This window comes from Jaculus jaculus, chromosome 4 (assembly GCF_020740685.1).
Source record: "Jaculus jaculus isolate mJacJac1 chromosome 4, mJacJac1.mat.Y.cur, whole genome shotgun sequence".
NCBI lineage: Eukaryota > Metazoa > Chordata > Mammalia > Rodentia > Dipodidae > Jaculus > Jaculus jaculus.
The window spans coordinates 159,549,486-159,565,206 of record NC_059105.1 but is presented as its reverse complement, the minus strand read 5'-3'; the positions used below and the strand labels follow the sequence as shown (position 1 = coordinate 159,565,206).

The 15,721-nt window shown below is 48.4% G+C and overlaps 2 protein-coding genes and 1 non-coding gene across 3 annotated transcripts in view; 1 reads left to right on the top strand and 2 right to left on the bottom strand.

Moving 5' to 3' along the window:
- Hspbap1 (HSPB1 associated protein 1) overlaps positions 1 to 9,272 on the bottom strand; it is a 59,147-nt gene extending 49,875 nt beyond the window's left edge. The window contains exon 1 of the mRNA XM_045147589.1: positions 9,209 to 9,272. Coding sequence (XP_045003524.1) covers positions 9,209 to 9,272 — 64 coding nt within the window. The remainder of the gene's footprint in view (positions 1 to 9,208) is intronic.
- LOC123460373 lies at positions 758 to 864 on the bottom strand. Its single transcript, XR_006636938.1, has one exon. It is a non-coding gene; the product is annotated as a U6 spliceosomal RNA (small nuclear RNA).
- Positions 9,273 to 12,230: 2,958 nt separating the features above from the next.
- Slc49a4 (solute carrier family 49 member 4) overlaps positions 12,231 to 15,721 on the top strand; it is an 86,405-nt gene continuing 82,914 nt past the window's right edge. Inside the window, exon 1 of the mRNA XM_004663928.2 lies at positions 12,231 to 12,573. Coding sequence (XP_004663985.2) covers positions 12,231 to 12,573 — 343 coding nt within the window. The remainder of the gene's footprint in view (positions 12,574 to 15,721) is intronic.

The window sequence follows — 15,721 nt, the reverse complement described above, 5'->3', positions numbered from 1 at the left end:
CGGTGAGTTCGAGGCCACCCCAAGACTACATAGTGAATTCCAGCTCAGCTTGAGCTAGCATGAGACCCTACATCGAAAAACAAAAAAAACCACACACAAATATATATATATATATATATATATATATATATATATATATATATACACACACACACACATATCTATGTATATATACATACATGTATATATGTGTGTATATATGTATATACACATACATACACACATATACACAAGTATATGTACATATATACATGCATATACATATATATATGTTTGTATGTATGTGTGTGTATGCATATATATATACACACACAGCTAGAAGGTGACCAGAGAGCGACTCTTTTTTTTTTTAAATTTAATTTATTAGTTTTCTTTTTAGCAAATACAGGCAGTTTGGTACCATTGTTTAGGCTCATCCATGATCTACCCCCTCCAATGGACCCTCCTTGTTGATGTAAAGGGGTCATGCATTGTGGAGTTAGCCCACAGCTATTGGTACGATAAATGTCTCTGCATATCATGACCCAACATGTGGCTCTGACATTCTTTCCACCCCCTCTTCCACAAAATTTCCCTGAGCCATGTTGGGTTCATTTTTGGTCTGCTTCAGTGATGAGGTGTTGGGGGCCTCTGAGGCTCTGGCTCTCTGATTTGGTAGGAGTTGATTTTTCTCTGTGTTGATCTCCTTCCCCCTTGTGCTGGTATCCGGTTCATCAGGAAAACAGCACCCTTGCTTGTTTCGCCAATTATCCTTAGTAAAAATATGGAACGCTTCACGAATTTGCGTGTCATCCTTGCGCAGGGGCCAGGCTAATCTTGTCTGTATCGTTCCAATTTTAGTATATGTGCTGCCGAAGCGAGCACGAGAGCGACTCTTAAAGCGTTAAGTCTCCCAGGAATATAAAGCCCTCAGCTTACTCAGCGGCTAGAAAAGGTGGGGGGCAGCAGAGAGTGCACAGAGTCGAGCAGAGCTGTACGATCTGGTCACGCAGGAGCTCCGGAGAGCTGCCTGGGGTGCTGGGCAGCCTGGAGCGTGGAGCTGTGACCAGCCTGCCAGGTGCCAGGTCACTGACCACAGCTCTAGCCTCCTCCAACCTAAGCACCTGAAGTCCTAAGTCTGAGGCCGCAGAAGCCCAGACCCATGAGCCTACAACCGCAAGGAGCTGGAGTCACAGGTCTGCTTTGCAGGATCTAGGGCCGCACACCCCTAGGTTCAAAAGCCCAGCCCCCACGTGTGAGTCAAGGGCTGCCAACGCCGAAGAGTACCTGCTTACTATTTGTGCTTTTCTCTGAATAGCCCGAAAGGGCCCCTCAGCCAGTCCCTTGTGATATAATGTCTTAGCCCACACCGCCCGTGAATGTTCCGTGCAAGCTCCCTAGACCGCAGGGCACCAAATCCTCCTGGACAGACAGACAGACAGACAGCACCCAGATTCCAAGAACCTGGGCAAGTCACGTTTTAAAAAACAGCATACGGGCTGGGGAGATGGCATAGCGGTTGAGCGCTTGCCTTTGAAGCCTAAGGACCCCGGTTCGAGGCTCGGTTCCCCAGGTCCCACGTTAGCCAGATGCACAAGGGGGCGCACGCGGCTGGAGTTCGTTTGCAGAGGCTGGAAGCCCTGGCGCGCCCATTCTCTCTCTCTCTCTCTCTATCTGCCTCTTTCTCTGTCACTCTCAAATAATCAAATAAATAAATAAAAAAATCTTAAAAAAAAAGCATACTTTTAAATTTTGTTAAGACTATTATGAAGAAGGTAAAATTTCTCCCTTCTCTTAGGCTAGAGATGACATGACAGGCTAACAGGGACAATGTATATTTTATTTAGTAACCTTTCCATGGACTGATAGCAACCCCCGACCCAATAAGAAAAAACGGGGCTGGAGACATTGCTCAGTGGTTAAGTGCACTTGCTGTGCAAGCATGATTGTGGCCTGGGGGGGAGGGGAGGAGGGGGCAGAAACACAGGAGACTGCCTGAGTTTGCATCTCCAGAACCCAGGTGAACTGAGAGGCATGGCCACTCAATCTGTAACCTCTGCGGGGAAGCAGACGAGATAATCACTGGAGCTCCCGAAATGCAAGCTTCGGAGTCAGTGAGAGTTGCAAAGAATAAAACAAGCCAACGTGTGAGTTCTGGGAAGGTACACCCAGCATTCTCCTCCGGCTGCCCCAGGTGAGCCCATGGGGTGCCGCATCAGCACATGCACCACACACACCCCCCCCACCCCCACACATACAAGAAAAGTGTAGAAGTTACAAGAGTGCAATGTTTAGATCGAGTAGTAAATTATAAAAAACATGGGCTGGAGGGATAGCTTAGCTGTTAAGGCGTTTGCCTGTAAAGCCCAAGGACCCAGGTTCGATTCCCCAGGACCCACATTAGCCAGATACATAAGGGGGGGGGGGCGCGTGTTTCTGGAGTTTGTTTGCAGTGGCTGGAGGCCCTGGCGTGCCCATTCTCTCTCTCTTTCTCTCTCCCTCTTTCTCTGTCAAATAAATAAATAAATAAAAATAAAATATTTTAAAAAACATATGAAAACATGACATGACAAAGTGTAGTTAATTGAATTAAAAGTGACAGGAAGATAACAGTTATTAACAAAGTTTGCCTATATAGATTTCTCAGCAAGGGTAGCTAATTGAATTAAAGCGATAGGAAGTTAACAGTGGTTTGACAAAGTTGGCCTGTATAGATTTCTCAGCCTTGACTCCTTATTTCTGGTTATAAAAATGACTTCCAGCTTGGGAAGATAGCTTAGGGGGTTAAAGGTACTTTGCAAACCCTGCTGGCGTGGCTGGGTTCAATCCCCCAGTACCCACACAAAGCCAGATGCAGAAAGTGGCTCATGCATCTGGCGTTCATTTGCAACAGCAAGACAGGAAAAGTCCCTGACATGCCCTTCTTACTTTTTTCAGGAAGGCTCAGGGAGGAAACTTTCCCATGGGAGTTATACCTCATGCATACATGTATGTATATGCGCAAACATTTGTGTCTGTTTCTTCCTTTCCTATACCTACAGTGCCTGGAAAACAGGCATGATGGTCAGCCAGCTTGAGAAACAAAAGGAAACTGCAAAAGTTGGGCAAATACAAAGATGGTGGTCTTTGTGTATCGCTGAGCTAACACCAGCAAACTTGTATATCCTGAATCTTTTTCACATAAAAAGAAACCCTTAGGGGCTGGAGAGATGACTCAGCTGTTAAACATGCTTTCTTGCAAAGATCGATTCTCCAGTGCCTACATAAAGCCAGGTGCACATGTATTTGGGGTTCACTTGCACTGGCAGGAGGTCCTGGCATGTCCGTACTCACGACCTCTCTGCCTGCCTCTCTCACATAAATAAAAATACTTTTTTAAAATTTTTATTAGCATTTTCCATGATTATAAAAAAATATCCCATGGTAATTCCCTCCCCCCACACACATTCTCCTTTGAAATTCCATTCTCCATCATATTGCCTCCCCATCACAATAATTGTACTTACATATATACAATATCAACCTATTAAGTACCCTCCTCCCTTCCTTTCTCCACCCTTTATGTCTCCTTTTCAACTTACTGGCCTCTGCTACTAAGTATTTTCATTCTCACGCAGAAGCCCAATCATCTGTAGCTAGGATCCACATATGAGAGAGAACATGTGGTGCTCAGGCAAGCATCTTAACCACTAAGTCACCTCTCCAGCCCCTGCTTCTAGACTTTTAAAGGGCAAGGAAAATCAGATGCACCAGCGCTTCTGGGATAGGAATTTATTTATTCACTTTATATTGAATAGATTGGACAGTTTGGATATTCCCAAAACAATGCTGACATTTGGGTAGATAAACTTGGTTACTCTTCTACAAATACACTCACGAACAAAATATCTTCAGCGAAGTTATTTTTTTTTCCTTTTACATGTTAAACTTTAAAAGAAATTATTTATTTCTTTATTTGAAAGAGAGAGGGGGAGAAAAAGTGTGCTGGGGCCTCCAGCCACTGCAAACAAACTCCAGACGTGTGCACCACCTAGTGCGTCTGGCTTACGTGGGTCCTGGGGGATTGAACCTGGGTCCTTTAGCTTTACAGGCAAACGCCTTAACCACTAAGCCATCTCTCCAGCCCCATGTTACATTTCTAAAATATGTACTTGATGATATGATCTAAAAAGCCCAGATGGCCCAGAAATTATTTAGTGAAAAACTTCCTAAACTAAAACTTGCTGAGAAAGCAGCTAGCCGAGTGGCTACATGTAAATATTTGCTAGGTGACTGAAATGTGATATAAAACATGTATAATCAGAAAGCAACCAAAGGCCGGAGAGACAGCTTGAAGGTTAAGGTGCTTATCTGCAAAACTGAACAACCTGAGTTCAATCCCCTAGTACCTACGTAAAGCCAGATGCACATAGGGGCACAGGCATCTGGAGTTTGTTTGCAGTGGCTGGAGGCCCCTGGAAGCAGAGACAGGAGGATCGCCGTGAGTCTGAAACCAGCCTGAGACTATGTAGTGAATTCCAGGTCAGGCTGGGCTAGAGTGAAACCCTATCTTGAAGAAAAAAAAAAAAAAAAAAGCAATCAAATGCCATCATTAGAAGAAAGTAGCATACATTAGAGAATTTCAGGCCCATCAGTGAAATAAACAATCAGCTAGTTGTGAAATAAAACTAATTTGGTTTCAGATAGTTTAATCAACAATGAACTGGGCCATTAAATTAGCAAGTGTAAGTTTTAAGTCTTACAATTTCCTTTACAGAAGAATGCAAGGTTGCACTGTGTTAATTAAATAGCCCAGAGATATATCCAGTCCTTACATACCAGGAATATCTGTAGAGTTATAAAAATTCTAAAGTAACCTCAATAGTCTTTAAAGGATAAATGCATTTAGGCCTAACTGTGCAGTAAGCAGCAATTTTTTTTTCAAGGTAGAGTCTCTCTCTAGCCCAGGCTGACCTAGAATTCACTATGCAGTCTCAGGGTGATCCTCCTACCTCTGCCTGCCGAATACTGGGATTAAAGGCATGCGCCAGCCAATTTTATTTTTATATTTTATTTTATTTATTTGAGAGTGACAGAGAGAGACAGAATGGACACACCAGGGCCTCCAGCCACTGCAAACGAACTCCAGATGCGTGCATGCCCTTGTGCATCTGGCTTATGTGGGTCCCGGGGGAATCAAGCCTCGAACCGGAGTCCTTAGGCTTCACTGGCAAGCGCTTAACCGCTAGGCCATCTCTCCAGCCTGCAAGCAGCAATTTCTGACTGAATGCTGGAGAAACAGCTTACTGACCCAGGTGTTGCACAATAGTCTCTTCTCCCTCCAAACAGGGCTCACCCAGCCCGTGGGCTGAAGCCTGGGTTAGTGTCGGTGGAACAGCCTCAAAGCAAGCTGCCTTTTTTTCAATCATAAAAAAATTTGTGCAAAGTACCCTATTTTTTTCTGGATTTTCTAGTACTCTGACTTTAGTGATTAATACCTGGCTTGGATTAGTATCAGAAATTTGGAATTTAAGATTAAAAAAAAAAAAGGGAGAACATTTGCCAAGTTCCCAGAATATACTCACACACTGACAATCTGACCAAGACAAAGATGCTGAAATTGAAATTAACTTGTCTCTCACATAAGGTAACACTAATGGAAAAAATCATAGATAATTTGAAATATGTGCAGAAGATGACAGAGAGTTACAGTGCAGAGGATCCCCAGAGCAATATGACATGAATGAAAAATCTGGCTCCTGGCATGGGAAGATAATTTATTTCTGAATATAAACACATATGACAATTTCCTCAATCTGACAGCTATAATGCGTGTATAAAATTTTAAAACCACTGTTAGGGGAAAAAAAAATAAAAGGTGAGCTGGGTGTGGTTGCACACGCCTTTCAGTGAATTCCAGGTAAACCTGTGCTAGAGTGAGACCCTACCTTGAACCACCCCCCCCCAAAAAAAAAAATAGGGCTGGAGAGATGGCTTAGCAGTTAATGCATTTGCCTATGAAGTCAAAGGACGCAGGTTCAATTCCCCAGGACCCATGTAAGCCAGATGTACAAGGTGGCTCATGAGTCTGGAGTTCATTTATAGTGGCTGAAGATCCTGGTGCACCCATTCTTTCTCTCTCTCTTAAATAAACAAACAATAAAAACTTCACTTCCCCAACTGCATGCCTGACACCGTCTCTGACATCACGCTCCCATACCTGAACTCTGCATTCACATGAAAACCCAACAACTTTGTCTTCCCTGTATTTCTAACATACCTCGCTTTTCAAGCTTAAACACCTATAATTTCTTTCCTCACATCTATCAAAGCCAGAACTTTCTTGTTTCTCCCTCTCTCCCTCCCTCTTCCCTCACTCTCAGGATTGAACCAAGGGCCTTGTACATGCTAAGCAAGAAAGCATTCTACCACTGAGCTACATCCCCAGTCTCAGCACTTTCTATAAGTAATAAAAATGAGAGGGCTGGAGAGACGGCTTATCAGTTAAAGCACTTGCTGACAAAGCCAAAGGATCCAGTACCCACGTTAAGCTGGATGGACAAAGTGGTACGTGCTTCTAGAGTTCCTTTGCAGTGGCTAGAGGCCCTAGCATGCCCATATTCTCTCTCTCTCTATTTGCCTCTTTCTCTCTCTCTAATAAATAAATCTGTCAGGGGCAGTGCTGCACACTTTTAATCCCAGCACTTGGAGGTAGAGGTAGGAGGATCTTTGTGAGTTTAGACTACATAAAAGTCTGGACTACAGTGAGACCCTACCTCAAAAAACCAACACAAACAGAAGAATGAGTACCACTCTTGGGTACTTAGTTATTGACAGATGCTACGCTAGACAAGCTGTGTTATGTTTAACTGATTTATATGATGTGTGTGTGTGCCACAGTTTCCAGGTTTCTTTATGCTGTTTTTTTAAATATATTATTCATTTATTTGAAAAAGAGAGAATGGGCACGCCAGGCCCTCCAGCCACTGCAAATCAACTCCAGGCACATGCACTGTTTATGTGGGTACTGGGGAATCAAACTTGGGTCCTTGGGTTTCACAGGCAAGCGTCGTAACTGCTAAGCCATCTCTCCAGCCCTGTTTGTTTTTGTGGGGGGCCTAGGGATCCAAACTCAGGTCCTCAGAATTGAATGGTGGTAGGCGCCTTCCCAGCCCCCATTCTGTTTAATTTATCCAATAATCATGCATTTTATAGAAGAGTAAACTGAGGCTTGGAGGGATTAAGCACTTTGTCCCTCAAATCTATCCTGCAACCCTGTAAGTCACAATGACTACCCTTAAACTAACACTGATGGTACCTCCACAATTAAATCTCTTTAAAAACTTTCCACCATGTTAAAGTCCAGGGTCCTTAATGAAGGGAATAATATGACCTTCACCATTCCTGTTTTCTCTACCCTCCTCACAACATTTTTCAACTTCTGGATCATGCTCTATTTTTTTTCCTCTCTCCTCTAGACTTGGCACAAGGTTCCCATAGTTATTGAGTCAACAAACATATATTACATGTGCTTAACACTGTACCTCTGGTTGAGCACATGGCTGTAAATGAAGCAGATACAGGTGGTGACTTAATGTCAAATGGAGTAAGCAGTTTTATTTTATTGTATTTTATCTATTTGAGAGAGAGGGGGGGGGAGAGAATATGGGTGCACCAAGACCTTGAGCCACTGTAAACAAACTCCAGCTGCATGTACCACCTTGTGTGCATGGCTTATGTGGATTCTGGGGAATTGAACCTGGGTCCTTTGGCCTCACAGGCTAACACCTTAACTGCTAAGCCATCTCTCCAGCCTGGAATAAGTAATTTTAAAATGGCAAGAGCAGGGTGCTAGATTATAAAACATCTATGGTGCATCTTTAGATAGGTTGGTAAAGTAAGGTCTCAGGAGCTGACACTTTGAAGAGCAAGTCAGATTTGTGAAAAGCAGATGGCTGACAGGAAAGAGAGAGAGAGAGAGAGGGAGGGAGAGAGAGAGATGGAGGGATGGAGAGAGGGAGAGGGAGATGCTGTTTAGAGACTTCAGTAAGCTCCTATTAAAATTTTTTTCTGGGCTGGAGAGATGGCTTAGCGGACCCACGTTAGCCAGATGCACAAGGGGGCGCATGTGTCTGGAGTTCGTTTGCAGTGGCTGGAGGCCCTGGCGTGCCCATTCTTTCTCTCTCTGCCTCTTTCTCTTTGTCTGTTGCTCTCAAATAAATAAATAAAATAAACAAAAAAAATTTTTTTTTTCTGTGGGCCATTGTTTTGAATCTAGATTTGTAAAAAATTATTTATTTGTTAAGCATTATTTTTTTTGCATGTGCGTATTTGCTGTTCCTGTGTACATGGTGTGTGTGTGTGTGTGCACGCGCGCACACACACTATAGTAGTCAAGAGACCACGTACTAGCCATTCTTTTTCCGCTTCCTGGCTCCTTCACTGATTCTAAGTTCCTTTGGGTAAAACAATGTTATAAGCACTCAAGCTCACTAAATGCTAACAGGGCTCTAAATATCACCTGCTCACCAAACCAGAGTTCTCCAGAAACAGAGGAAAAGGTCATAATTCTTGCTCCCCACACTCCTGGGTTATTTCCAGTCACCTTTAGGAGCTTCACAGGGTCACGAACTTAATTTTAATCCAGTCAACATTCAAACACGCTTGCGGATGCTACAGCACTAGCAGGACGAGAGAATACAGAGCCTGTGCAATGATCAAAAACCTGGACACTGTAACTTGAGAAAAAAGTCACACGCAGCCTTAAGGGCCCAGGTTCGATTCCCCAGTACCCAGGAAAAGTAACTGCACAAGGGGGCAGTTGGTTGGAGGCCCTGGTGCGCCCATTCTGTCTCTCTCTCTCTCCTTCTTTCTCTCTCAAATAAATAGATGAACTGCCAGGCGTGGTGGCGCACGCCTTTAATCCCAGCACTCGGGAGGCAGAGGTAGGAGGATCGCCGTGAGTTCGAGGCCACCCTGAGACTCCAGAGTGAATTCCAGGTCAGCCTGGGCTAGAGTGAGACCCTCCCTCGAAAAAACCAAAATAGTTTATAATTATAATAATAATTAATAAATAAACAACCAACCAAATCAATAAATAAAATAATTAAGTCAGATGCACTAGAAAGCAAATCACTTTGGCCTAATGCAAAGCCAGAGAGAGCGAGAGGGCTGGCCCGGGGCTAAAGCACAGCGCCGCCGCACGAGGGCTGCTGCGGCCGGAGCTCGAGGGCCTCGGCGGGGCACCTACCTTCCGCGCCCGCAGGTCGCGCCGCCCGGGCGTCCGCAGCGCCCGCCTCGGAGGCCGCGGCCATGGGCAGCCCCGGGAGCGCGGGCCCGGCCGGAAGGAGGCGCGGGCACGTGACGGCCGGCGGGGCGGGGCGGGGCTGGGCGGGGGCGGGGCGGGGCTGGGCGGGGGCGGAGGCGGGGCTGGGCGGGGCGGGGCGGGTTTGTTTTGAAGCCGGCAGCCGAGCACGTGGCCCAGCTTGTTTGCTTTTTTTTTTTTCCCCCCTGTGCCCCGGGCTGCTTTCGCGCCGGGCTTTGGCTTGCTTTCCGCGGCTGCTCCCTGTTCCTCATCCCCGGGTCCCCGCCTGCCTTGGCTTTTCGCTGCCCCCAAGAGAACGGCTGGAGGATCTGTTGCGGCTGGGTGGGTGGGTGCCAAGGGCAGCGTCCACCCCGTGCTGGGTGACAGGGCAGCGCCCACCCCGTGCTGGGTGTCAGGGCAGCGTCCACCGCGTGCTGGGTGCCAAGGGCAGCGCCCACCCCGTGCTGGGTGACAGGGCAGCGTCCACCCCGTGCTGGGTGTCAGGGCAGCGTCCACCGCGTGCTGGGTGTCAGGGCAGCGTCCACCGCGTGCTGGGTGTCAGGGCAGCGCCCACCCCGTGCTGGGTGTCAGGGCAGCGTCCACCCCGTGCTGGGTGACAGGGCAGCGTCCACCGCGTGCTGGGTGGTCAGGGCAGCCGTCCCACCGCGTGCTGGGTGCCAGGGCAGCGTCCACCGCGTGCTGGGTGCCAGGGCAGCGTCCCACGCGCGTGCTGGGTGTCAGGGCAGCGCCCACCCCGTGCTGGGTGCCAAGGGCAGCGTCCCACCCCCGTGCTGGGTGTCAGGGCAGCGTCCACCCCGTGCTGGGTGTCAGGGCAGCGTCCACCGCGTGCTGGGTGCCAGGGCAGCGTCCACCGCGTGCTGGGTGCCAGGGCAGCGTCCACCCCGTGCTGGGTGTCAGGGCAGCGCCCACCGCGTGCTGGGTGCCAGGGCAGCGTCCACCGCGTGCTGGGTGCCAGGGCAGCGTCCAGCGCGTGCAGGGTGCCAGGGTAACGCCCACCACGCCTCCTCCTCCGCCCTTCTGCTCCTGTTTTACACGGTTGCCTGGTAACAAGAACCTCGGGCAGTGTCCCTTACACGTCCCCTTGTGACTCATTTCCCAGGCCAGACACCCAAATGGCTTGAGTTGGCTTTTCAAGGACACTGACACCCGTCTGGACGTGTGTATTAAAACAGATGGCCTCGTGGTTTAGTCTTCAAAACCAAAGCAGGAGGTGGATCTAGATCACTTTTTTTGTGGGGGGGGGGGCAAATATCCTTAATCAGCACGTAATCCTTACTGTTCGTCCATTTGCGTGATAGACAAGATGGGTAGAAAGATTGTGTTTTAGGCCCGGCGTGGTGGCGCGCGCCTTGAATCCCAGCACTCGGGAAGCAGAGGTCGGATGATCAGCTTGAGTTCAAGGCCACCCAGAGACTACATTGTGAATTCCAGGTCAGCCTGAGCTAGAGTGAGACCCTACCTCGAAGGAAAATAAAAAAAGTAAAAGAAAGAAAGAAAGGTTCTAACTTTGTGAGTGCAATTGGCTTATGATCTCATTGAATATGTAGGATACAAAAAGGTAGTTTAGAAGGCTATATACATATTATGGTACACGCACACACTAAAAAATAAATCAAGAGGGCTGGAGAGATGGCCTAGCGGTTAAGGTGCTTGCCTGCGAAGTCTAAGGACCGAGGTTCGATTCCCCAGGGCTCACATAAGCAAAAATGCACAAGGTGGTGCATGCGTCTGGAGTTCCTTTGCATGGCTGGAGGACCTCGTACGCCCATTTTGCCTCTTTTTCTCTCAAAATAAATAAAATAAAAAATCAATCTACCCTGGAACCTTCTCCTATACCTCAATCTTATCCTACCCTCCTATCATTTAACCGCTGAGCCCTCCCCTTATCCCTTACCCTCCTATAATTTCTTTCCTTTTTAAAAATATTTTTAAAATTTATTTATTTGAGAACGACAGACAGAGAGGGAAGGAGGCAGAGAGAGAGAGAGAGACAATGGGCGCGCCAGGGCCTCCTTCCACTGCCAACGATCTCCAGATGCGTGCGCCCCCTTGTGCATCTGGCTCACGAGGGTCCTGGGGAATCGAGCCTCGAACTGGGTTCCTTAGGCTTGTTTTGCAAGTAAGCGCTTAACCGCTCAGCCATCTCTCCAGTCCCTATAATTTCTTTTTTTTAATTAATTTTATTGTACTTATTTGAGAGAGAGAATGGGCGTGCCACGAACTCCACACGCGTGTGCCACCTTGTGCAGCTGGCTCACGTGGGTTCTGGGGAATCGAACCGAAGAGGTCCTTTGGCTTTGCAGGCGAGTGCCTTATACCACCTTGTGCAGCTGGCTTACGTGGGTCCTGGGGAGTCGAACCTGGGTCCTTTGACTTTGCAAGGCAAAGTGGTTTAACCGCTAAGCCGTGTCTCCAACACCCACCTCCCCACCCAACCACATCCCCCGCCGCCCCCGCCCCCCTATAATTTCTGAAGCCAGCACCTCTGTCAAAACAAAAGTAAGCCTAATCTAGAAGCTCGGCGTGGGATGGTTAAGTGGCCCTGAGGTCACAGTTGTTTACGAAGCACCTGATGTAAACTTTGGGCACTTCCTCCAGCCACCCTCGCTGCGGGCGGACGCGCTCAGCCACCCCGGGGCGTGGGGGGGGGGAGTTTTTGCATTCTCCATCCATCCCAGCTTGGCTCCGGGATCTCCCCGGCTTTCCCCGCCTCCGTCTCCGTCTCCCCCCGCCCCACCATCCCCGCCTCCTTCGGGGCGGCGCAGGCGCAGCAGACGCGGCCGGGAGGCCGAGGGAGATCGCGGCGGTTCGGGCAGCGGCCGGCGAGCGCGCGCGCGCACCGGGCTGGTCTGCAGCCGCCTCCGCCCTGATCGCGGCCCCGGCGCGCGCAGGGGCAGGGCCTGGGCCCCGGGCCGGGCCGGGCCGGGCCGGTTCGAGCGCCGTCGCCATGGGCTCGGGCTGGAGCAGCGAGGAGGAGCGGCAGCCGCTGCTCGGGCCTGGGCCGGGGGCGGCGCGCCGGGCCCGGGAGGCGGCGGCGGCTGCGGCGGTGGTGGGATCGCCCGCGGTGGGCCCGGGCCCCGGGCGGGTGTACGGCCGCCGCTGGCTGGTGCTGCTGCTGTTCTCGCTGCTCGCCTTCGCGCAGGGCCTCGTGTGGAACACCTGGGGCCCCATCCAGAACTCGGCGCGCCAGGCCTACGGCTTCTCCAGCTGGGACATCGCGCTGCTGGTGCTCTGGGGACCCATCGGCTTTCTGCCCTGCTTCGGTTTCATGTGGCTCCTGGATAAGAGAGGTGAGGGGGAGAGGCCGGGGATGCCCGCCGCCGCCGCCGCCGCCGCCGCTGCTGATGCCCCTCCTTGGAGAGAGCAGGTGCCTCTGCCAGGCTCCTGGGCTTGCCAGCACCCTCCCTCCTCTGGGGCTTAGGGGTCGTGTGAGGTGACCCAGTGTTCCTGGCATCCCATTTCTAACCCAGGAACCCTCTGTTCCCATTAGCGACAAATAAGGGGAGGCTTGCTTTCCAAATGTTGACGTTTAGTTAACATGCCCTGGAACACTAGGCAGATAGACAGACAGACAGACAGACAGAGACAGACAGACAGACAGACAGATACATACATACATACATACATACATCGATACATAGATAGATAGATAGGCTTGCTTTCCAAATGTTGATGTTTAGTTAACATGCCCTGGAACACTAGGCAGATAGACAGACAGACAGACAGACAGACAGACAGATACATACATACATACATACATACATACATACATCGATACATAGATAGATAGGCTTGCTTTCCAAATGTTGATGTTTAGTTAACATGCCCTGGAACACTAGGCAGATAGACAGACAGACAGACAGACAGAGACAGACAGACAGACAGACAGACAGACAGATAGATAGATAGATACATACATACATACATACATCGATACATAGATAGATAGATAGGCTTGCTTTCCAAATGTTGATGTTTAGTTAACATGCCCTGGAACACTAGGCAGATAGACAGACAGACAGACAGACAGACAGATACATACATACATACATACATACATCGATACATAGATAGATAGGCTTGCTTTCCAAATGTTGACGTTTAGTTAACATGCCCTGGAACACTAGGCAGATAAACAGACAGAAAGACAGACAGACAGACAGACAGATAGATACATACATACATACATCGATACATAGATAGATAGATAGATAGATAGATAGAAAGAATAGACAGACAGACAGACAGGCGATCATTAAGCAGACATCAGAGCATCACAGTGCACGTTGTTGTGAATGTTTATGACACATGACCAGGAAGAAATGACCAGTGCTTTAACTTCAAAGGAATCTGCAGATGTTGTTGGTGAAAGGTCAGAGAAAGAGACTGATGAAGTCCAGGTAGAAGGAAGTAATGAGTTGGCTTTGTGTAATCGCTGACTCCAGTCTTGAGAGAACTATTGAGAAACTCAGACATGACGCTTGGGTTTCTGGAAGGAAGGTAGTGCGCCCCAGTTGAAAGTGTGGCTGTGTGTGTGTGTGTGTGTGTGTGTGTGTGTTCATGCTCCAGGAGGCTTTCCCAGTTGAGATTTATGTCTCAGACAAAGCTGAGAGAGATGAAGAGTGCACTGGTACCCTGTATATCACTTTGCCATTGTGATTCTGTGAAGTAAGGGGAAGGGTGCGAAGTGATGGTCTATCCTCAATAGCCCAGAAGGCTATTGTGCAAGATTTAAGTTTGTTCAATATATAGTTGGATACTGACTGGGCTCCACTGCATAGTTTCTGTTAGTCCAGCCTTTTGCAAGTTTTTTTAAAAGTAGTTTTTTAAAATAGTTTATTTATTTGAGAGAGAGGCAGATAGAGAGAAAGAGAGAATGGGCATGCCAGGGCCTTTAGCCATTGCAAACCAACTCCAGATGCATGCGCCACCTTGTGTATCTGGCTTATGTGGGTCCCGGGGAATCGAACTGGGGTCCTTAGGCTTCGCAGGCAAACGCTAAGCCATTTCACCAGCTCCTAAATATAGTTTTTATTCATTGATTTGAGAGAGACAGAGAGAGAGAACGGGTGTGCCAAGGCCTCTATGACCTTCAGTCACACGCACCACCATGTGCATCTGGCTTATGTGGGTACTGGAGAATTGAACGTGGGTCCTTAGGCTTTGCGGGCAAGCACCTTAAACGCTAAGCCATCTCTCCAGCCCCCTTTACAAGTTTTGTTAAAGTGAATTCCTTAGTTAAATTTGGAAAGTAGTCTTTAGTCTGCTTGCTCTGCTGTCACCAAGTGCCATAAACTGAGTGCCTTATAAAAAAAATTATCTCTAATGGTTTATGGAGACTGATGAGCACCCGCTTTCCATACAGTGATCTTTTTTTTAATATTTTATTTTTATTTATTTATTTAAGAGTGAGAGAGATACAGAGATAGGCATGTAAAGAGAGAGAATGGACGCACCAGGGCCTCCAGCCACTGCAAATGAACTCCAGATGCGTGCGCCCCCTTGTGCATCTGGCTCACTTGGGTCCTGGGGAGTCGAACCAGGGTCCTTTGGCTTTGCAGGCATGCACCTTAACTGCTAAGCCATGTCTCCAGCCCTGATCTTTTCTGTGTAACTTCTTATAAGGGAGATGGCCAAGGATTTCAGGGGTCTCTTTCCTAAGGGCCTTCACCCCATTCAGGTGGTCCCTGACCTCATTACCCAGTTACCTCCCAAAGGCTCAGCCACTTCATCCAAGCACTTAGGGGACTGGGGGGTTGAACGTGCTAATGAGGGAACACAGCTAACTTAGTGCTCAGACCATAGCAAAAGTGGAACATGGGTTGCAACGGGTAGAGCGGCAGTTGTCTGGCATATAATTGGCACTTACAGTGTGTGTTATAGAAGCAGGATGGTATTAGCAGCTGTGCCCCCTGTCAAACCCTGACAATTCCTTCGCAGGAATGCATATGGGAAAGACTTCCTTTTTCTTTTCTTTGGGGTGTGGGGATGGGGTCTTCAAGGTAGTGTCTCACTCTAGCCCAGGCTGACCTGGAATTCACTATGGAGTCTCAGGGTGGCCTCGAACTCACGGCAGTCCTCCTACCTCTGCCTCCCGAGTGCTGGGATTAAAGGTGTGCGCCACCACACCCGGCTGAGAAAGACTTTCTTGATTGTGATCATGTGTGACCAACAATGTGATGTAGCTGCTAAAAAAGGGAGGGCAAGCCAGTCATGGTGGCGCACGCCTTTAATCCCAGCACTCAGGAGGCAGAGGTAGGAGGATCGCCGTGAGTTCGAGGCCACCCTGAGACTCCATAGTGAATTCCAGGTTAGCCTGGGCTAGAGTGAGACACTACCTTGAAAAACCAAAAGGTAAAATAAAATAAAAATATAAAAATAAAAGAGGGAGGGCAGTTCTAGGCACAGAAGCACAGTGTCCAAAACAAGAGGATAATT